General features: G+C 41.3%; 2 protein-coding genes across 6 annotated transcripts in view; one reads left to right on the forward strand and one right to left on the reverse strand.

Annotated features, from left to right (window-relative positions):
- Positions 1 to 12574, reverse strand: part of Dhdds (Dehydrodolichyl diphosphate synthase subunit) — a 44486-nt gene extending 31912 nt beyond the window's left edge. The window contains exon 1 of one of the 3 annotated variants that reach the window (XM_071688839.1): positions 12556 to 12574. The gene's annotated coding sequence lies outside the window, so the exon portion shown is untranslated. Of the gene's footprint in view, positions 1 to 11192; positions 11238 to 11369; positions 11510 to 12555 lie in introns of those variants that run through there. The other 2 variants (XM_071688838.1, XM_071688840.1) reach the window with 2 other exon arrangements.
- Positions 12202 to 23757, forward strand: part of BRWD3 (bromodomain and WD repeat-containing protein) — a 385638-nt gene continuing 374082 nt past the window's right edge. Inside the window, exons 1-4 of one of the 3 annotated variants that reach the window (XM_071688832.1) lie at positions 12202 to 12373; positions 12462 to 12520; positions 12597 to 12626; positions 12801 to 12860. In XM_071688832.1, coding sequence (XP_071544933.1) covers positions 12304 to 12373; positions 12462 to 12520; positions 12597 to 12626; positions 12801 to 12860 — 219 coding nt within the window. In that variant the 5' untranslated portion in view covers positions 12202 to 12303. The remainder of the gene's footprint in view (positions 12374 to 12461; positions 12521 to 12596; positions 12627 to 12800; positions 12861 to 23757) is intronic. The other 2 variants (XM_071688831.1, XM_071688833.1) reach the window with 2 other exon arrangements.

A 23757-nucleotide genomic window follows, 5' to 3' on the forward strand; every position in this document is an offset into this window, starting at 1 on the left:
TTCACTCAATTCCTTGCCTGCCTTTCACCCTCCTGCATGTTCAGGCCCTGATCACTCAAAATCTTTTTCACTCCATCTTTCCACCTCCAATTTGGTCTCCCACTTCTCCTCGTTCCCTCCACTTCCGACACATATATCCTCTTGGTCAATCTTTCCTCACTCATTCTCTCCATGTGACCAAACCATTTCAAAACACCCTCTTCTGCTCTCTCAACCACACTCTTTTTATTTCCACACATCTCTCTTACCCTTACATTGCTTACTCGATCAAACCACCTCATACCACATATTGTCCTCAAACATCTTATTTCCAGCACATCCATCCTCCTGCGCACAACTAACGCCACGCAACCATACAACATTGTTGGAACCACTATTCCTTCAAACATACCCATTTTTGCTTTCCGAGATAATGTTCTCGACTTCCACACATTCTTCAAGGCTCCCAGAATTTTCGCCCCCTCGCCCACCCTATGATTCACTTCTGCTTCCATGGTTCCATCCGCTGCCAAATCCACTCCCAGATATCTAAAACACTTCACTTCCTCCAGTTTTTCTCCATTCAAACTTACTTCCCAATTGACTTGACCCTCAACCCTACTGTACCTAATAACCTTGCTCTTATTCACATTTACTCTCAACTTTCTTTTTTCACACACTTTACCAAACTCAGTCACCAGCTTCCGCAGTTTCTCACTTGAATCAGCCACCAGAGCTGTATCATCAGCGAACAACAACTGAAAATCACTTCCCAGGGTCTCTCATCCACAACAGACTGCATACTTGCCCCTCTTTCCAAAACTCTTGCATTCACCTCCCTAACAATCCCATCCATAAACAAATTAAACAACCATGGAGACATCACACACCCCTGCCGCAAACCTACATTCACTGAGAACCAATCACTTTCCCTCTTTTCCCCACACTACACATGCCTTACATCCTCAATAAAAACTTTTTACTGCTTTTAACAACTTGCCTCCCACACCATATATTCTTAATACCTTCCACAGAGCATCTCTATCAACTCTATCATACTTGCCCTTCTCCAGAATCCATAAATGCTACATGCAAATCCATTTGCTTTTTTAAGTATTTCTCACATACTTCCTCAAAGCAAACACCTGATCCACACATCCTCTAGACGCTTTTTTTTAAAAAATTTTTAAAAAAAAAAATTTTTTTTTTTAATTTCCCTTTTCCCCGGGGCCCCCCCTTTGGGGGGCCCCCCCCAAAAATTTTTCACCCCCCCCCTTTTTTTTAAAAAAAAAAAACCCCCCCCCCAAAAAAAACCCCCGGTCCCTTTTCCTCTTTTGGAAAATTAAAAAAAAAACGAGAGGGAGGATTTCCAGCCCCCCGCTCCCTTCTCTTTTAGTCGCCTTCTACGACACGCAGGGAATACGTGGGAAGTATTCTTTCTCCCCTATCCTTGCGCTACCTGCAAACGCGGGAGACAGCGACAAAGCAAAAAAAAAAAAATATATATATAAAATATATTATATATATATAATATATATATTTTAAATTTTTTCTTTTTTTTTATACTTTGTCGCTGTCTCCCGCGTTTGCGAGGTAGCGCAAGGAAACAGACGAAAGAAATGGCCCAACCCCCCCCCCATACACATGTATATACATACGTCCACACATGCAAATATACATACCTACACAGCTTTCCAAGGTTTACCCCAGACGCTTCACATGCCTTGATTCAATCCACTGACAGCACGTCAACCCCGGTATACCACATCGCTCCAATCCACTCTATTCCTTGCCCTCCTTTCACCCTCCTGCATGTTCAGGCCCCGATCACACAAAATCTTTTTCACTCCATCTTTCCACCTCCAATTTGGTCTCCCTCTTCTCCTTGCTCCCTCCACCTCCGACACATATATCCTCTTGGTCAATCTTTCCTCACTCATCCTCTCCATGTGCCCAAACCACTTCAAAACACCCTCTTCTGCTCTCTCAACCACGCTCTTTTTATTTCCACACATCTCTCTTACCCTTAGGTTATTCACTCGATCAAACCACCTCACACCACACATTGTCCTCAAGCATCTCATTTCCAGCACATCCATCCTCCTGCGCACAACTCTATCCATAGCCCACGCCTCACAACCATACGACATTGTTGGAACCACTATTCCTTCAAACATACCCATTTTTGCTTTCCGAGATAATGTTCTCGACTTCCACACATTCTTCAAGGCCCCCAGAATTTTCGCCCCCTCCCCCACCCTATGATCCACTTCCGCTTCCATGGTTCCATCCGCTGCCAGATCCACTCCCAGATATCTAAAACACTTCACTTCCTCCAGTTTTTCTCCATTCAAACTCACCTCCCAATTGACTTGACCCTCAACCCTACTGTACCTAATAACCTTGCTCTTATTCACATTTACTCTTAACTTTCTTCTTCCACACACTTTACCAAACTCAGTCACCAGCTTCTGCAGTTTCTCACATGAATCAGCCACCAGCGCTGTATCATCAGCGAACAACAACTGACTCACTTCCCAAGCTCTCTCATTCCCAACAGACTTCATACTTGCCCCTCTTTCCAAAACTCTTGCATTTACCTCCCTAACAACCCCATCCATAAACAAATCAAACAACCATGGAGACATCACACACCCCTGCCGCAAACCTACATTCACTGAGAACCAATCACTTTCCTCTCTTCCTACACGTACACATGCCTTACATCCTCGATAAAAACTTTTCACTGCTTCTAACAACTTTCCTCCCACACCATATATTCTTAATACCTTCCACAGAGCATCTCTATCAACTCTATCATATGCCTTCTCCAGATCCATAAATGCTACATACAAATCCATATATATATATATATATATATATATATATATATATATATATATATATATATATATATATATATATTTTTTTTGCTTTGTCGCTGTCTCCCGCGTTTGCGAGGTAGCGCAAGGAAACTAATGAAAGAAATGGCCCAACCCACCCCCATACACATGTATATACATACACGTCCACACACGCAAATATACATACCTACACAGCTTTCCATGGTTTACCCCAGACGCTTCACATGCCCTGATTCAATCCACTGACAGCACGTCAACCCCGGTATACCACATCGATCCAATTCACTCTATTCCTTGCCCTCCTTTCACCCTCCTGCATGTTCAGGCCCCGATCACACAAAATCTTTTTCACTCCATCTTTCCACCTCCAATTTGGTCTCCCACTTCTCGTTCCCTCCACCTCCGACACATATATCCTCTTGGTCAATCTTTCCTTACTCATTCTCTCCATGTGCCCAAACCATTTCAAAACACCCTCTTCTGCTCTCTCAACCACGCTCTTTTTATTTCCACACATCTCTCTTACCCTTACGTTACTTACTCGATCAAACCACCTCACACCACACATTGTCCTCAAACATCTCATTTCCAGCACATCCACCCTCCTCCGCACAACTCTATCCATAGCCCACGCCTTGCAACCATACAACATTGTTGGAACCACTATTCCTTCAAACATACCCATTTTTGCTTTCCGAGATAATTTTCTCGACTTCCACACATTCTTCAAGGCTCCCACGATTTTCGCCCCCTCCCCCACCCTATGATCCACTTCCGCTTCCATGGTTCCATCCGCTGCCAGATCCACTCCCTGATATCTAAAACACTTTACTTCCTCCAGTTTTTCTCCATTCAAACTTACCTCCCAATTGACTTGACCCTCAACCCTACTGTACCTAATAACCTTGCTCTTATTCACACTTACTCTTATATATATATATATATATACATATATATATCTTTTCTTTCTTTCATATTATTCGCCATTTCCCGCCTCAGCGAGGTAGCGTTAAGAACAGAGGACTGGGCCTCTGAGGGAATATATATTTATTATATTTTGCTTTGTCACTGTCTTCCGCGCCTGCGAGGTAGCGCAAGGAAACAGACGAAAGAAAAGGCCCAACCCACCACCACACACATGCACACACACACACGTCCACACATGCAAACTTACACACCCACACATCCCAACGTACACACATATATATACACACACAGACACACACATATACACACATGCACACAAAGCACACAGTCTGCCCCTACTCACCCCCAACGCCACCCCACCACACATGGAATAACATCCCTCCCCCCTCATGTGTGCGAGGCAGCGCCAGGAAAAGACAACAAAGGCCCCATTCGCTCGCACTCAGTCTCCAGCTGTCATGCAATAATGCCCGACACCACAGCTCCCTTTCCACATCCAGGCCCCACACAACTTTCCATGGTTTACCCCAGACGCTTCACATGCCCTGATTCAATCCATCGACAGCACGTCGACCCCGGTATACCACATCGATCCAATTCACTCTATTCCTTGCCTGCCTTTCACCCTCCTGCATGTTCAGGCCCCGATCACTCAAAATCTTTTTCACTCCATCTTTCCACCTCCAATTTGGTCTCCCACTTCTCCTCGTTCCCTCCACCTCCGACACATATATCCTCTTGGTCAATCTTTCCTCACTCATTCTCTCCATGTGATCAAACCATTTCAAAACACCCTCTTCTGCTCTCTCAACCACACTCTTTTTATTTCCACACATCTCTCTTACTCTTACATTGCTTACTCGATCAAACCACCTCATACCACATATTGTCCTCAAACATCTTATTTCCAGCACATCCATCCTCCTGCGCACAACTCTATCCATAGCCCACGCCACGCAACCATACAACATTGTTGGAACCACTATTCCTTCAAACATACCCATTTTTGCTTTCCGAGATAATGTTCTCGACTTCCACACATTCTTCAAGGCTCCCAGAATTTTCGCCCCCTCGCCCACCCTATGATTCACTTCTGCTTCCATGGTTCCATCCGCTGCCAAATCCACTCCCAGATATCTAAAACACTTCACTTCCTCCAGTTTTTCTCCATTCAAACTTACTTCCCAACTGACTTGACCCTCAACCCTACTGTACCTAATAACCTTGCTCTTATTCACATTTACTCTCAACTTTCTTTTTTCACACACTTTACCAAACTCAGTCACCAGCTTCCGCAGTTTCTCACTTGAATCAGCCACCAGAGCTGTATCATCAGCGAACAACAACTGACTCACTTCCCAGGCTCTCTCATCCACAACAGACTGCATACTTGCCCCTCTTTCCAAAACTCTTGCATTCACCTCCCTAACAATCCCATCCATAAACAAATTAAACAACCATGGAGACATCACACACCCCTGCCGCAAACCTACATTCACTGAGAACCAATCACTTTCCTCTTTTCCTACACGTACACATGCCTTACATCCTCAATAAAAACTTTCACTGCTTCTAACAACTTGCCTCCCACACCATATATTCTTAATACCTTCCACAGAGCATCTCTATCAACTCTATCATATGCCTTGCCTTCTCCAGATCCATAAATGCTACATGCAAATCCATTTGCTTTTTTAAGTATTTCTCACATACATTCCTCAAAGCAAACACCTGATCCACACATCCTCTACCACTCCTGAAACCACACTGCTCTTCCCCAATCTGATGCTCTGTACATGCCTTCACCCTCTCAATCAATACCCTCCCATATAATTTACCAGGAATACTCAACAAACTTATACCTCTGTAATCTGAGGACTCACCTTTGTCCCCTTTGCCTTTGTGCAATGGCACTATGTAAGCATTCCGCCAATCCTCAGGCACCTCACCATGAATCATACATACATCAAATAACCTTACCTACCAGTCAACAACACAGTCACCCTCTTTTTTTTATAAATTCCACTGCAATACCATCCAAACCCACTGCCTTGCCGGCTTTCATCTTCCGCAAAGCTTTTACTACCTCTTCTCTGTTTACCACATCATTTTCCCTAACCCTCTCACTTTGCACACCACCTCAACCAAAACACCCTATATCTGCCACTCTATAATCAAACACATTCAACAAAACTTCAAAATACTCACTCCATCTCCTTCTCACATCACCACTACTTGTTATCACCTCCCCATTAGCCCCCTTCACTGAAGTTCCCATTTGCTCTCTTGTCTTATGCACTTTATTTACCTCCTTCCAAAATATCTTTTTTTCCTCCCTAAAATTTAATGATACTCTCTCACCCCAACTCTCATTTGCCCTCTTTTTCACCTCTTGCATCTTTCTCTTGACCTCCTGCCTCTTTCTTTTATACATCTCCCACTCATTTGCATTTTTTCCCTGCAAAAATCGTACAAATGCCTCTCTCGCTTCTCTTTCACTAACAATCTTACCTCTTCATCCCACCACTCACTACCCTTTCTAATCAACCCACCTCCCACTCTTCTCATGCCACAAGCATCTTCTGCGCAAGCCATCACTGCTTCCCTAAATGCATCCCATTCCTCCCCCACTCCCCTTATGTCCTTTGTTCTCACCTTTTTCCATTTTGTACTCAGTCTCTCCTAGTACTTCCTCACACAAGTCTCCTTCCCAAGCTCACTTACTCTCACCACTCTCTTCACCCTAACATTCTCTCTTCTCTTCTGAAAACCTCTACAAATCTTCACCTTCATCTCCACAAGATAATGATCAGACATCCCTCCAGTTGCACCTCTCAGCACATTAACATTCAAAAGTCCCTCTTTTGCACGCCTATCAATTAACACGTAATCCAATTACGCTCTCTGGCCATCTCTCCTACTTACATACGTATACTTATATATATCTCTCTTTTTAAACCAGGCATTCCCAATCACCAGTCCTTTTTCAGCATATAAATCTACAAGCTCTTCACCATTTCCATTTACAACACTGAACACCCCATGTATACCAATTATTCCCTCAACTGCCACATTACTCACTTTTGAATTCAAATCACCCATCACTATAACCCGGTCTCATGCATCAAAACCACTAAACACTTCAGCTGCTCCCAAAACACTTGCCTCTCATGATCTTTCTTCTCATGCCCAGGTGCATATGCACCAATAATCACCCATCTCTCTCCATCAACTTTCAGTTTTACCCATATCAATCTAGAGTTTACTTTCTTACACTCTATCACATACTACCATCACTCCTGTTTCAGGACTAGTGCTACTCCTTTCCTTGCTCTTGTCCTCTCACTAACCCCTGACTTTATTCCCAGGACATTCCCAAACCACTCTTCCCCTTTACCCTTGAGCTTCGTTTCACTCAGAGCCAAAACATCCAGGTTCCTTTCCTCAAACATACTACCTATCACTCCTTTTTTCTCATCTTGTTTACATCCACACACATTTAGACACCCCTTCAAGGAGGATGAGCACTCCCCATGTGACTCCTTCTTCTGTTTCCCCTTTTAGAATGTTAAAATACAAGGAGGGTTGGGTTTCTAACCCCCTGCTCCCGTCCCCTTTAGTCGCCTTCTACGACACATGAGGAATGTGTGGGAAGTATTCTTTCTCCCCTATCCCCTGTATAAAAGAAGAGAGAATGTTGGGGTGAAGAGAGTGGTGAGAGTAAGTGAGCTTGGGAAGGAGACTTGTGTGAGGAAGTACCAGGAGAGACTGAGTGCGGAATGGAAAAAAGTGAGAACAAAGGACGTAAGGGGAGTGGGGGAGGAATGGGATGTATTTGGGGAAGCGGTGATGGCTTGTGCAAAAGATGCTTGTGGCATGAGAAGCATGGGAGGTGGGCAGATCAGAGAGGGTAATGAGTGGTGGGATGAAGAAGTAAGATTATTAGTGAAAGAGAAGAGAGAGGCATTTGGACGATTTTTGCAGGGAAAAAATGCAAATGAATGGGAGATGTAAGAGGCAGGAGGTCAAGAGAAAGGTGCAAGAGGTGAAAAAGAGGGCAAATGAGAGTTGGGGTGAGAGAGTATCAGTGAATTTTAGGGAGAATAAAAAGATATTTTGGAAGGAGGTAAATAAAGTGCGTAAGACAAGAGAGCAAATGGGAACTTCAGTGAAGGGGGCTAATGGGGAGGTGATAACAAGTAGTGAGATGGAGATGGAGTGAGTATTTTGAAGGTCTGCTGAATGTGTTTGATGATAGAGTGGCAGATATAGGGTGTTTTTGTCGAGGTGGTGTGCAAAGTTAGAGGGTTAGGGAAAATGATTTGGTAAACAGAGAAGAGGTAGTAAAAGCTTTGCGGAAGACGAAAGCCGGCAAGGCAGTGGGTTTGGATGGTATTGCAGTGGAATTTATCAAAAAAGGGGGTTACTATATTGTTGACTGGTAGGTAAGGTTATTTAATGTATGTATGATTCATGGTGAGGTGCCTGAGGATTGGCGGAATGCTTGCATAGTGCCACTGTACAAAGGCAAAGGGGATAAGAGTGAGTGCTCAAATTACAGAGGTATAAGTTTGTTGAGTATTCCTGAAAAATTATATGGGAGGGTATTGATTGAGAGGGTGAAGGCATGTACGGAGCATCAGATTGGGGAAGAGCAGTGTGGTTTCATAAGTGGTAGAGGATGTGTGGATCAGGCGTTTGCTTTGAGGAATGTATGTGAGAAATACTTAGAAAAGCAAATGGATTTGCATGTAGCATTTATGGATCTGGAGAAGGCAAAGCATATGATAAGAGTTGATAGAGATGCTCTGTGGAAGGTATTAAGAATATATGGTGTGGGAGGCAAGTTGTTAGAAGCAGTGAAAAGTTTTTATCGAGGATGTAAGGCATGTGTACGTGTAGGAAGAGAGGAAAGTGATTGGTTCTCGGTGAAGGTAGGTTTGCGGCAGGGGTGTGTGATGTCTCCATGGTTGTTTAATTTGTTTATGGATGGGGTTGTTAGGGAGGTGAATGCAACAGTTTTGGAACGAGGGGCAAGTATGAAGTCTGTTGGGGATGAGAGAGCTTGGGAAGTGTCAGTTGTTGTTCGCTGATGATACAGCGCTGGTGGCTGATTCATGTGAGAAACTGCAGAAGCTGGTGACTGAGTTTGGTAAAATGTGTGAAAGAAGAAAGTTAAGAGTAAATGTGAATAAGAGCAAGGTTATTAGCTACAGTAGGGTTGAGGGTCAAGTCAACTGGGAGGTAAGTTTGAATGGAGAAAAACTGGAGGAAGTAAAGTGTTTTAGATATCTGGGAGTGGATCTGGCAGCGGATGGAACCATGGAAGCGGAAGTGGATCACAGGGTGGGGGAGGGGGCGAAAATCGTGGGAGCCTTGAAGAATGTGTGGAAGTCGAGAACATTATCTCGGAAAGCAAAAATGGGTATGTTTGAAGGAATAGTGGTTCCAACAATGTTGTATGGTTGCGAGGCGTGGGCTATGGATAGAGTTGTGCGCAGGAGGGTGGATGTGCTGGAAATGAGATGTTTGAGGACAATGTGTGGTGTGAGGTGGTTTGATCGAGTAAGTAACGTAAGGGTAAGAGAGATGTGTGGAAATAAAAAGAGCGTGGTTGAGAGAGCAGAAGAGGGTGTTTTGAAATGGTTTGGGCACATGGAGAGAATGAGTGAGGAAAGATTGGCCAAGAGGATATATGTGTCGGAGGTGGAGGGAACAAGGAGAAGTGGGAGACCAAATTGGAGGTGGAAAGATGGAGTGAAAAAGATTTTGTGTGATCGGGGCCTGAACATGCAGGAGGGTGAAAGGAGGGCAAGGAATAGAGTGAATTGGAGCGATGTGGTATACCGGGGTTGACGTGCTGTCAGTGGATTGAATCAGGGCATGTGAAGCGTCTGGGGTAAACCATGGAAAGCTGTGTAGGTATGTATATTTGCGTGTGTGGACGTGTATGTATATACATGTGTATGGGGGTGGGTTGGGCCATTTCTTTCGTCTGTTTCCTTGCGCTACCTCGCAAACGCGGGAGACAGCGACAAAGTATAATAAAAAAAAATATATATAAGAAGAATGCTTGAAACATCCAGCAAGGAAATGTAGTGACCAAAACAATATTTTTTTAAATCAACTTCTAAAGTAAGGTAAATTTTGGCCGCCAGGAGTGACAGCTTGGGTTTAGATGAATCATGTTGATTATCACATGCATTTTGTATGGTTAACCCACCCACTTACTCTAATTTTCATGGCACTCCACACTATTTAAGTAAAATTCAGGATTATGGACGTATATTTTCTATGATTATGATTATGGTTTGTTTTGCTCATCTTTGTTATCACTGTAAATAGTGATTTCAAAGCATTAGATTTTGTTTTTCCACTCTTACAACTGATCTTTCAACATTTAACAAATCTCTATTGGTAGGGTTATGATGGAGGGGAAAATGTGGGATGAGGGAATATATAAATGGAAAATATGAATAAGGATAACCTGCCTATTTTAATGCTTTGGATAGCTTGTGGGTTCCACTATTAGAGACATTTCATTATCAAATTATTTACTTCACTTACAACTTGATCTGGTATGCTGGGAAGGGAAACAGTGAGTTCTGATGGGAATCTGACCCCATGTGGGACAAATTTCAAAAGCAATATATCAATCTGACATAACTCATTATATCTAGAAAACTTTGATTCAGTCGCATTCAATCATGACGCATGGCATCACCGGAATGCATATATAATAAACTAAAATAGGTACTTATACTAGACTCTACAAGGAAGTTCGTGTATTACAGTTTCTTCAGTTTCTAAACTGACATATGAGCTGAATAAAGCTCTAAAGAATCAGAAGTGCCATGTGAATGTTTTATGGCAGATATGTCTCCAGTTCGTTTACTATTTCATAAAGATTTAAGGAAAGTGTTACAAGTGCATTACTTACACCAGAAACTTTACTATGGATATCTTTACCCCAACGATTTCCCTGAACTTCATCGCACTGCCCTCTTTCTGAAAATTTGAAAATTGATGGAGGAAAGTGCTAGGCTCACAATTCATTGGCTAACCTCATAATATCAACCCAGACCATTATAAGCAATCCCCTGACACCAATTTCCTTGATAATAACTATTAAACTGGAAAACGTGAGTCAACATTCTTGAGTCTTACCCCCATTTCTAACACGTGGAATATTTTATGTCAATTCCTCTCGATACTGCCTTACTTGTGAATCACTCTCTTCCAATCCCATAACAATAAGGAGGGGAGGGGGGGTCTATGGTGCCCTTAAACTACATAGTTGACGTGTCAGTGGCATTACACAAGTTAGAATTTCGACAACCTAAAACTATAGCTCTAACACTGTACCAAATCTTCATCGGTAACTCAGGTGGATAATTCCATTAATAAGGTAGAGTAAATTACGAGAGTAAACGTCGGACTGTGGTAGTCAAAGATGCCGCCCAATGATAGAGTAACATGCTGACGTGGGGTTATACACACCAACACTCCTCCCACACGCGCCCGTCAGGCCAGTTTTACTGGAATCACTCTAGCTTAATAATTCCAACTAAATATGACAGCTTCACTAACACAACTCACTTATTTTTTCTGTTTGGTGCAATAATCTGGAAGAGTGTAGGTAACATACGCTCTCAAGTTACTCTTCTCATCAACACTAACTTAGCACTTTTTCGCTAATATATCACTAATAAATATTAGGCAATTTTCTGAATTTTGTATGTAATTGAAATGCAGTAAACATTCATATGTTGTACTTATCTTAGTTACTATACATTCTTTGCAAACTTTTCTTCATTGGTATATACTGAACTCAATAGCTTCTTTTTAAAGTTATAAATGCAATATCTCACCATCTATTGTTATATCGCTTAATTCCTTAATATCAGTACCTAGAGGACACATATAAATTAGTAATTAACCCGCAGAATATCTATGTAAATAAACTATTTATTTTTTATGTATTTAGCAAAAGTTGCTATATTGTTAATCTAGTCTTACAACCACCCACAATCTGAAGACATTTAAAATCATGGCTTTTTGCTTTATATCAACACAATATAATTTCTGATATTTATGAATATTATACGTTTATATATTCATGCAAAAAATGAAGAAATCAAATCACACATAATAAAGAATTTGGGAAAGAAATGATGCTTTCATTTCAATCTCGCCAAATTAAAAGACAGCAAACAATTCAACTGTAACATATCCAAGTACGCATATTTTTCACCTTTTTTTCGGGATTTGCACACATGCTTTACTAAAGGTCTTTCCATATGAGTAGCTTATAAATCGAATTCTGCTTTACGTCATTGTGCAATACACCTGAAGAATGAGGGAAGTAAAGATGTAATTGGGTACTAGTTAGTAGAGCGCGTGGCTTGGTGACGTAGGGGCCTGGGTGTACCACGGTCCAGCTCACCCCAACGGCGAGAGACATCACGAAAATGCAGCTTTCAAGTACAACAGAGTGACCCAAGGTTTTCCGGATTTTTTCGTACATTCTGCTATGGATGTGGTACCGTCAACCTCACGGTGTAATAGTGCAGTGAATAAACAATACAGTGCCCTGGAAATTGGTGAGTTAATCGCGAAATAGACGCTTGAAATTTTATATGAAAGAGAGGTGAATTTCGCGGTTTAACGAAGTATCTTTCTCTGTTGCAGAACTCTACTATTTGATTGCTAAGTATTTATCGGCTGGACCTTGCAAGAAAGCATATGAGGTAAGTAATTTTCCATGTGAAATGAAATACCCGACCTTAAACTGGCTGGATCTGACAAAATCTTCTCCCGTTTCAGGTCCTGAGAGCTGAAATAGAGGAAAATCAGGTAGGTTTCAGATGTTGTGGTATCTGTCAGCTGATGGAACACGTGGTTTTGTGTACATACTGAGATGCCGGTAGTGGGGGGCAATCGGGGTGGGGGGTTATTGCTCCCCCTCCCCCATTAACTCGACCCCCCCTACCCCAACTTCCAATTTTCACATTTTTTCTATTTTCACAGTTGCTGCCGAAAAGATATGATTGGTTGGGTAATGAACATAAGAAGACATTTGGAGAATTGGTAAGTAGAGCAATTACATATATTCATCCCAGTATGCTCCTTAATGTAATTCATTATAGTTGTTTTTATGTTTTGAAGAATGTTTGTATAGTGGGGAAAAATAACATTGTATGTGAAGGCCATGAAGTAATGGGCAGGCATGGACGCGGGTCTTTGGTAAAGCATATTATCGGTGGCGTTCCTCTTTGGCCGGGCCAGGGCCTCTCTTGCCAACGTTATCATCATTTTTCATTTCTTTCGTACGTTACCTTTATGATACCATTTATGTCATTATACTATCATTCGTACATCCCCTATGAAAGTCTCACATGAAAATTGGGATTGTTCTGAGCATCAATTATCCGAAAAGTAATCGCCATAAAAGCCAAAAAAATAGTGTTTGGAATCCGTGTGTGTGTGGGGTGTGTGCCAGCCAACCAGGGAGCGAGTGATGAAACTGTCAGCCAGTGAGCGGCCAGCTGCCACCTGGGCCATGGTTCTCATTGGCCAGGCCCGGCCGGGAGGCGGTACCCGCCCTGCCGATCAATATTCTCCAACAACGGGACTCTCAAAACAAAGAAACACAACCAAGACAAGATAAGCATTTGGAAAGCAGTAGCAACTACTATATATATATATATATATATATATATATATATATATATATATATATATATATATATATATATATATATATTATATATATATATATATATATATATATATATCATGGCATTAATTATCGCATTATTTGTTAAAGTAGGCCTCGGTGGAAATTGAAAACCACGGGAAATGGCGAATAGTATATATATTGAAAACCACGGGAAATGGCGAATAGTATAATATATATATATATATATATATATATATATATATATATATATATATATATACATATATAAATATATGGGGCTATTGGAAACCCATGAACTTGGTAAAACATAAAAGGGTTGTTCTTGTTTGAGAGATATTGCCGTGAGCGTGTATTGAGTTTTTAATATTGATTCGTTCAGTCTTGAGGGAATGAAAGCTTTCCACTAAACCTGTGGGATTAGCTAGACGCACCGACTACCCCATTTCTCGCTCATTTGATGTAGTTAACCTGAGCAGGAGGTGTAGAACGGTGGAGACCTACATGTTGATGTGGTCGAGTGCGATAACGATATATATAGTGGTTGACATTCTTTACCCCTTCCGTTGTTGCTTTGGCTAGAAGAGATTTGTAATTTACTGAGCTGCTTCATACTTGGTTATATTGGTGTCATGATCAAAGTATATATTAGAAAATGTCAACTAAGACATATATTGTGCGCTACCCTGAGCCTCCTTCAGGTGACCTGGCGATATGTATTGGGTATAATGATGGATGTCACGTGAATGTTTACGCATGGCTCACCCTCCAGTGTTCAGACATGGCTCACCCTCCAGTGTTCAGACATGGCTCACCCTCCAGTGTTTAGACATGGCTCACCCTCCAGTGTTCAGACATGGCTCATCCTCCAGTGTTCAGACATGGCTCACCCTCCAGTGTTTAGACATGGCTCACCCTCCAGTGTTCAGACATGGCTCACCCTCCAGTGTTTAGACATGGCTCATCCTCCAGTGTTCAGACATGGCTCACCCTCCAGTGTTCAGACATGGCTCACCCTCCAGTGTTTAGACATGGCTCATCCTCCAGTGTTCAGACATGGCTCACCCTCCAGTGTTCAGACATGGCTCACCCTCCAGTGTTCAGACATGGCTCATCCTACAGTGTTCAGACATGGCTCACCCTCCAGTGTTCAGACATGGCTCATCCTACAGTGTTCAGACATGGCTCACCCTCCACCTGGGCATGAACTACAGTGGAATCAAAGGCTTCCGTCATCATCAGTCTTTACAACCTTCCCTTGTCGCACTCCGCAATGTTGCCGCTTTCTTTAATCTTTTAGGTATGATTTTGGTTATTGTCCTTTAGGTATTATTTTGGTCATTGTCCTCGTTAACTGTGTGCATGTGTCTCCCTCCATCCCCTGAGGTTGGGACCCGCGTCACACGCTGCTTCCCACAGCTTGTGTGTGGAGACCAGTCACTCGAGGATTGCGTGTTATGATGCCGCTTCCCCTCCAACAGCCAAGCTGCGGGTGGCATTCCCTTCCTTCTTTTGTCTCTATATATCATTCCTTCCTGTAATTCAGGTAAACAAACATTTAGGGAGACATTAAAATCCGCCATCTGTGATTCTTCTTTGGCCCGAGATGGCCTTGCTTGGGACATATTTGCCTTGCCATGTCGTTCACTGTATTTAAAATGTACAATAGTGGGGCATGGCCCGAGATGGCCTTGTTTGGGACGTATTTTCCTTTGCCATGTCGTTCATTGTATTTAAGATTTACCGAAGTTGGGCATTCACACGTCTGGTGATTGTTGGGTGCTGTTCCATACAGGGGAAGAAGATTTTGATGATTGCTATTATCAAACTGATCTCTCCCTCTCGAATAAAAGTTCCCCAATTTAACCCCCGACCACCGTGGTACATCATGGCGAGAGGTAACTGTGTGAGGGATGAATGATGATTATTCCCACCCTCGTAGATGATGATTAGCTTGTGGCATCATTAACGCTTCCATCAGAGCACGGGAAGATATAAATCTAGATCGTAAACGTAACTGATTGTTGGCTTGTATCGTTTTTTTTTTTTTCCTAGACTTTGTCCATATATCTTCCAACAGCTGTGATAAAGCAGAAGAGTTTGGTTATATTGCGCCATACCTATAGTTTAACAATCAAAATGTACCTTTGAAAACGGTATTTCTTTTATATTTTTTTTCAATTCATAGCTTGGCATGAGCCTAGAATCACGCAGACATTGGAATATCTACTTAGAATTATAGTATCATTTTGATGCTAGGTCTTAGGCAGTTATCAAGGACATTTGCAGGATTGGTTTTTGGGAGGAGAATTATGAAATACTGACACACAATACATTATGTCGGACAGAACGTATCGTTTTTAAGTGATCTAGATGCTGAATTCAAAGCAAAATTCATAAAATGAAGATCATAAAATTGAAGTGTTTTACCGATAGACGTTTGTTATGCCTACGACAACTAGTTTTGCCATAGGAGCCGAAATCAAGAAAATTCTGTTCAATGGAACAAAATTATATATATGCCCTTCTGTGCTGACAAAATTTCGCTTTCATAAACATGTCACCGTTTTAAGAAATTGGTGAATCAGACATGGCTTATAAATGGTCACTGGTACAAATCACGGAAACAGGTTTTCTTTTTCTTTTCAAGACTAAAAATGTCAGAATGATTGTGAGAATATTTTAATCCATGTTTATGACCAAGTTTATTATTGTAAAGTGTTTGTTCAAGGTGGGGGAGTGGGGAATGCCCCGTCTCTCTCCTTGGAAACGCCCTTGGTAATTATATATTTGTACCGCACCGGTGGGGGGGGAGGGGGAGATTTACACTGTTGGAACCCCATTTCTTTAATACTTTCTGTCCAAGAGCTTTTTGATTGTGTAAATATATATATATATATATATATATATATATATATATATATATATATATATATATATTTTTTTTTTTTTTTCGTACTATTCGCCATTTCCCGCGTTTGCAAGGTAGCGCTAAGAACAGAGGACTGGGCCTTAGAGGGAAAATCCTCACCTGGCCCCCTTCTCTGTTCCTTCTTTAGGAAAATATATATATATATATATATATATATATATATATATATATATATATATATATATATATTACGTGGGAGATGGTTTCAAGTCCATACGAAGCCCCCCCCCCCCCTTGGGTGAATTTGGCGTGGTTAACGAAATTGAAGAGGAAGAAACGTGGGGGGATTACGAATTTTTGAGGAAGTGAAAGACCTGTATTTTGAAAAGTGCCGCGTCATATTTATTGGGAAAGCCTCGTGAGAGGGTACAGGCCTCCAAAGCTTGGAGGAGTACGGGGAAAAAAACGGCTGTCGGAACGGCCCATCCATGAGTTGCCAATGGCCGTGTTAGTAATATATGACTCAGCAGATTGCCCGAGTATTGCATGGTCTGCCTAGTAATGTGGACACACGGATAGCCAGCTCTCGGGAGTTAAAACCAGAGTGATACCTATAATAGAGGGCAAGTGAACCAACATTGTGTTATTGGACAAGTGGGCCAAGTTCCCAGTTAGCCTGCGAGAGTTGACAAGTCAGACTACTTTTGACTTCACAATTTCAGGAAAGGAAGCTGAGCTAGAACAACCCTAGAGTGAGAGCAATACCCCATACTAGGGCATAACATTCCTGTGCGTAAATGGAGCAATTGTTTGGAGGAAAAGAAATTTCTGCATTGAACAGAACTCCCATTTCCCTAGAGGGCAGACTTGGCTATTTCTGTAATGTATATTATCCAAGATAAGGTGGATGTTACAATGATACCAAATATGTTTATTGACTTAACCATGCCTTTAGTCATATTATTCCATCTAACACTCCTGTTCTTCTTTCTTATGTTTAACATTGACATGAACACAAGCCACAGTTTCAAATCATCCTTTGCAGATGGTACAAGAATAGGAAGAATGAAGATGTGGAAAGGTTACAAAGAAACAAACAGTGTACTTAAATGAACAACCGATAGCAATATGCTTTTCAGTGGAGATAAGTGTAAGCTGAAACCTCTAAGGCTATATACTCCCTGAACTGCAGATAGGAGAGGTATATCATCATTTGAACCTGGAAAGATCTTAGAAGAGAAGGTATGATTCCCAACTGACATTCGGAAATAAGATACTACTGGCATGACAAACATGGAAGACGCAATATACACAGAATGAGAGAACACACACTCAAAAAAAAATCCATGGCCGAAGACTCTTCAACACCTCGCCATCTACCATCAGAAACAACATGGGATGCACAGTAGAGAAGTTTTAAGAGTGCACTGGACAAGTACCTACGAAGTCTACCAGACTAGCAAGGCTGGAGGGGCGCTGTTAACAACTTGTATGACTAACTACCAATCCAACAGCCTGGTTCCATCCTGGGTTGTGCTGGTGAAGAAGACCACCAGTTATCCCCTACCTATATATTATAAAAGTACTTCCTAACATCATTTTAACAAGTTTCTTATTTGATTTCATTTTTGACCACTGTTTGTTTCAAATCTTATGGAAATGTACGCTATGTCAGCATTGTTTTTAAAACTTAAAAGTTGTGATCAGGTCACCCATCACTCTTCTGTCATTTTAAGAGGGCAGATTTAAAGCCTCTAGTTTTTTTTTATAATTCGGCCCTTCTCTATTGGCTCTGTGATTCTTTAGGTGCACTGACCAAACTTGTGAAGCATATTATAGTTTTGTTCTTATGTATTATGTGAATACCATTCTCAATATTACCTTAAGGTAAGCTTGAATGCACTTCTAGTATTTGATGACAGACAGTTGCTCTTAAGGATTCTCTTAAGTTGGAACCCTGGTGACATAGACAAAGTTTACTCCTAAGTCTTTCTAATATACACATTCCCATAGCTTGTTTCCTGCTAGATAATTATTTTAAGGCTGTTTTTTTACTCTGGCCTATCTGCATAACTGTATATGAACAACCAATTTTGGACTCTATTGTACTCCTTATTTTTCACTTCGTTCACGGCCTTTGCATCATTTGCAAACATATTCAGGCAATGCTTTTTTATAAATCAAGAAGAGTAAGTAATGTTTGCAAAACAACCAAATGTCACTGTTGGTGACAACCCATTTTGAGAAGACTGCTTTGACATACACATTCCTTTACACTTTGATGTATAATCTTCCATCCATTGAGGGAGTTTCCCCCCTATTCCTGCTTGGTATTCCAGCATCTTGGTCAGCCTCCCATACTGCACAAAATTAAATTCTTTCTGGCAGTCTAGATATAAACAAGCCACATACCCTTCCCTTTAGCCTGAGAGCTCACTTATAAAAATTTGAGGTGTTTGTTACATATGACCTTTCCCTAATACTTTATTTCTCTCACTTATGTAATTTCTCCTTTGTAGAAAGTCCCTCATTAGCTTTATGATAGTCTTCTTTGAACCTTACAATACATGCATGTCTTTGTGACTGGTCTGTAGTTAAGTGCTTGTTTCCAGTCTCCATCTTATCACACTTGCTCTTCTCCACTCCCTTGGCACTATGCATATCTCCTGCAACGTCTTGAACATTATTTCAAGATGTTTCTGTCATGTATTATAATGCATCTGTAGTATATATGAAGAAATATCATCTGGACCATGATCCTGGTATGGCTCAAGACCTTGCATTATTTTGTTAATGTCTTTTTCCTGGGGATAGGGAAGGTTAATATTCCCTGCATATTGAAGAAAATAACTAAGAGGTGTGGGAGTAGAGGGCAGGAAACCTTCCTCTTTATTTTATTTTTTAGAAGTTAGAACATAATAAGGAGCCCAGCAAGGAGTGCTCATTCTCATTGAAGGCTCAGGCTTGGATATCTTAATGTGTGTGGATGTAGTCAAGATTAGAGAAAGAAGAGATGTGTAGTATGTTTTAGGAAGGGAACCTGGATGTTGTATCATTGAATGAGTAAAAGCTTTAGGGTTAGGAGGTCTAGCTTTATCAAGCTTGAGGGGAAGAATGGCATGGGAATATCATAGAGGAAAAATCAGGGTTAGATGTGAGGGCAAGAGCTAAAAATGGGGTGGTATTATTGCTGAAGCAGTTGTGGGAATGTGTGAAAGAGTGTAAGGAAGTAAGCTTCAAACTGATGTGGATACCAAGAAGTGAAATTTGAGAGATGGGTTTTCATTAGTACTTATGCACCTGGTTGTGAGAAGATAATAGTTTGGGAGTAGCTAAGTGGTGTGGTAGCAGTGTTGATGCAGAAGGTAATAGTTATTTTTTTTTTTTTTCCAAAAGAAGGAACAGAGGGGGCCAGGTGAGGATATTCCAAAAAAGGCCCAGTCCTCTGTTCTTAACGCTACCTCGCTATCGCGGGAAATGGCGAATAGTATGAAAAAAAAAAAATGAATAATGTGCTGTTGATATAACTGGGGGTCATGGGTAATTCAGTGTGGTGAATGGAAATGAGCAACTTGTGAAGGTGTGTTTTGAAAAGGACTTTTGAAACCTGGTTTAAAACATGGGACACACATAGGTATTCATGATTGGTTAGGAAAGATGGTCAGTGGGCATTATTTGATTATATACTAATTAATGCATGTGTAAAGTAAGACTATTGGATGTGAATTTGCTTAGAGAGGCAACTGTTGGGATGTCTGATCATTACCAGGTGGAGATTAGGGTGAAATTTGTAAACGTTTCTGAAAAAGAGGAAATTATATGGTTGAGAATAGGGTGGTGGGAGTGAGTTACCCAGGAAAAGAGACTTGTGTGAAGAAATAACATGAGATATTGAGTTTAGAATTGTAAAGGTGAGAGAAATAAAGCAAGGGAAGTAGGTGAGGAATGGGTGGTTTTGGGGAAAGTAGTGTTGGAATGTGTGAGAGAAGTGTGTGACATGTGGAAAGCTGGATGTATGTAGGTGTGAAAGGGTGGTGAGTAGAGGGATGACAAATTGAAATTGCTTGTGAAAGAGGAAAGGGAAGTGTTTGGACAGCACCTAAAGAGGAGTGAGAGTAATTGGGAGATGTGCAAGAGGAAGGTGCAGGGGCTAAAAAAGAGGGCTATTGAGAGCTAGGGTGAGTGAGAATCAGAAAGTTTTAGGGAGAATTAAGATGTTTTGCAAGGAAGTTGGTAGTGTGAGGAAAACAAGAAAACAGATGGGATCAGTGAAATGGGCAAATGGGGAAGGGGTAACAGGCAGTAATGTGAAGAGATGGAGTACTAGAAGGATTGTTAAATGTGTGTGATGATAGGGTGGCAGGTATAGGGAACATGGGTCAGGGATGCATGCAGAGTGAGAGAGTCATGGCATTTAGTTTGATGAAGAGAGAAGAGGTGGTGAGAGCCTTGTGTAAGATGAAATGGTAGGAGTGGATGGTATTGCAGTTGAATTTCTTAAGGAAGGAGGTGACTTGTTTTTTGGTTATGTATGGATCATGGTGAGGTTGAGGATTGATATACTGCCATTGCAAAAAGGCATGGCAGACAAAGATAAGAGTTTGAATAAGAGAAGTATAAGTTTGTTGATTGTTGTTGATTGTACTTGGTAAGTTGTGTGTAAGAGTGGGAGGAACAGTGTTGTTTCAGAGGTGATAGATTTTTGCTTGAAGAATGAGTGTGAGAAATACTTAGAGAAACAAGGATTTGTGTGTGGCATTTATGGATCTAGAGAAAGCATGTGATTGGGTTGATAGACATGGTTTGTGGTAGATAGCATAAATATATGGTGTAGGAAGAAAGTTATTGAAGCAGTGAGGAGTTTTTATCAAGGTTTGTGTGAGAGTAGGAATAGAGTAGGATGAGTGGTTCTAGGTGAAGGTGGGTCTGTTTGTGTGTTGGGGGGAGGGTGCATGATATAACAAAAGTTGCTTGATTTGCCTATGGGTGGAAAGGTGAAGGAGGTAAATGCAAAAGCCTTAGATAAAGGGGTGAGTATGCTTGCTGTGAAAAAAAGGTGGGGGGGAAGGAGTACTAGGAAGTGAGTCAGTTGTTGTTTGCTGGTGACATAGCATTGGTGGCAGATTTAAGTGAGAAATGTGATAAGTTAGTGCGAGTTTGGGAGAAAGTGTAAGGGGAGAAAGTTAAGAGTAATTGTGAATTAAATCAAAGGTATTAGGTTTAGCAGTTGAATAAATGCAAGGTTACTAGCTTTAGCAGTCCAGAGATACAGGTTAGCTGGGTTATGAGTTTGAAGGGAGAAAACCTAAAGGAACTGAACTGTTTTAGATACCTGGGAGTGGGTATGGCAGCAGTTGGAACTGTGGTGGCAGAGGTAATCATTGGGTGGTTGAGGGGGTGAAGGTTCTTGGAATAATGAAGAATGTTCGGAAAGAGGTCACTATCTGGGGGGGGGGTATGTCTGAAGATACAGTAGGCCTGATAATGTTGTATGAATATGAGGCATGGGCTATAGATGAGAATATATAGAAGGGGATGAATATGTTGGGAATTGAATGTTTGATGACATCTTGTGGTATGAGGAGGGTTGGTTGAGTAAAGTAATGATAGGGTAAGAGAGAGATATGGTAATATGAAGAGTATTGTTGGTAGAGCTGAAGAGGGTATGCTGATATGCTTTGGACAAAGAGGATATACTACCATATGTCAGAGTTAGAGGGAATGAGAATGGGGGGACCAAATGGAGATGGAATGGTTGAGGGAAACAAATTTCCCATGGTTAAGGCTTAAACATGCAAGAGGGCAAAAGGCAAGCTTGGGATAGAGTGAATTAAAACAATGTGATATACAGAGGCAACATGCTGTCAATGGACTGAATCAAGTCATATGTAGCATGGGGGAAACTATGGAAAGGTCTGTGGGGCCTACTTGTGGACAGAGCGCTGCATTTTTGTTGCATTACACATGACAGCTAGAGAATGGATATGAGCAATTGAGGCCTTTTCAATCTGGTCCTTCCTCTCTAGCACAGGATACAGTGAGCAAGTATGAAAGAAGCCTTTTCTAGATTTGTCAGTGATTTCCAAAACTGCCTCTTCGATCCACCTCACTGGTAATGGAACTAAAGTGTCATTTACTGTGAAAACATTTTTGAATTTTTATTTAGTTTCTCATGCCTCCTTGCATCATTGTTTAATTCTTCCCTGTGAATCTCAGTGACCAGGAAGGTATATTATTAGTGCTGCCCATCTGGTTATCGGTAGGGTTAGTGATCAGGAAGGTATATTATTAGTGCTACCCATCTGGTTATTGGTAGGGTTAGTGATGGCTGCATAGTGAGCCAGCACTTCAGTGGCTGTCAAGTTGCACTCCACTGACCCAGGTAGCTCTTTTCTTTCTGCCTCGTCCAGACATGGACTACAGGCGTTACGTCCACTAACATACAATCTCTCCTTGTCATGCATTACACTTGACAACACTTTGAATCACACAGTTTATTCTTCATAACTCTAGATTTTCTTGCTGTGAGCTTTACATGCTCACCCATTTTCTTGCTTTGAGCTCTATATGCTAGCCCTGCTTTTGGGCAAAATGATAGGAGCAGTAGATAAAAGTAGTAGCTAGGAACATTTAGACAGGAGCAGTAGCTAGAAACAATTAGGAAAAGAAGTGGATAGGATCATTGGGTAGAAGTAGTCAGTATGAATATTAGGTAGGAGCCTTTCCAGACACTGCAAGTTGCCCTCTGCCAGTGGCCTGTCGAGGGTGAGGCACAAAATGCCAAGAAGTGGCTCTGAAAGTCTGTCGTTATGGAGGCTCTATTGCCATGGCCACCTCCTTGAGAGAGTTCCTGTTGAAACAGGCATCAGAGATATACGTAGATAGAATCCCATCACTTGATTAACTGCTCTTTAACTGACAATTTATATTGTGTGAATTTATGGAAATTTTTTGGATTTTCTCCTTCCTTATCTGTAATGTTCTTTTTAAAATTTATTTGTTCCACTTGTCTTTTTGGTTATACTCTTTCTTTGTTCTTTTTTTATGTAGGAAAAGCTGGCTGGTTGAAGTGTCATGTAAATCTTTGCCACTGCACATCCTGAAGGCTTCTTTGTTGTCTGATGTCTTTTATTAATATTCTTCCCTCTTTCTTTTTCACTCCATCCTTCCACCTCCAATTTGGTCTCCCACTTCTCCTTGTTCCCTCCATCTCTGACACATGTATCCTTTGTCAATCTTTCCTCACTCATTCTGTCCATGTGACCAAACCATTTCAATACACCCTCTTCTGCTCTCTCAACCACACTCTTTTTATTACCACACATCTCTCTTACCCTTTCATTACTTACTCGATCAAACCACCTCACACGTATTGTCCTCAGACATCTTATTTCCAACACATCCACCCTTCTCTG

The sequence above is a fragment of the Panulirus ornatus genome, chromosome 46, assembly GCF_036320965.1.
Source record: "Panulirus ornatus isolate Po-2019 chromosome 46, ASM3632096v1, whole genome shotgun sequence".
Lineage (NCBI taxonomy): Eukaryota > Metazoa > Arthropoda > Malacostraca > Decapoda > Palinuridae > Panulirus > Panulirus ornatus.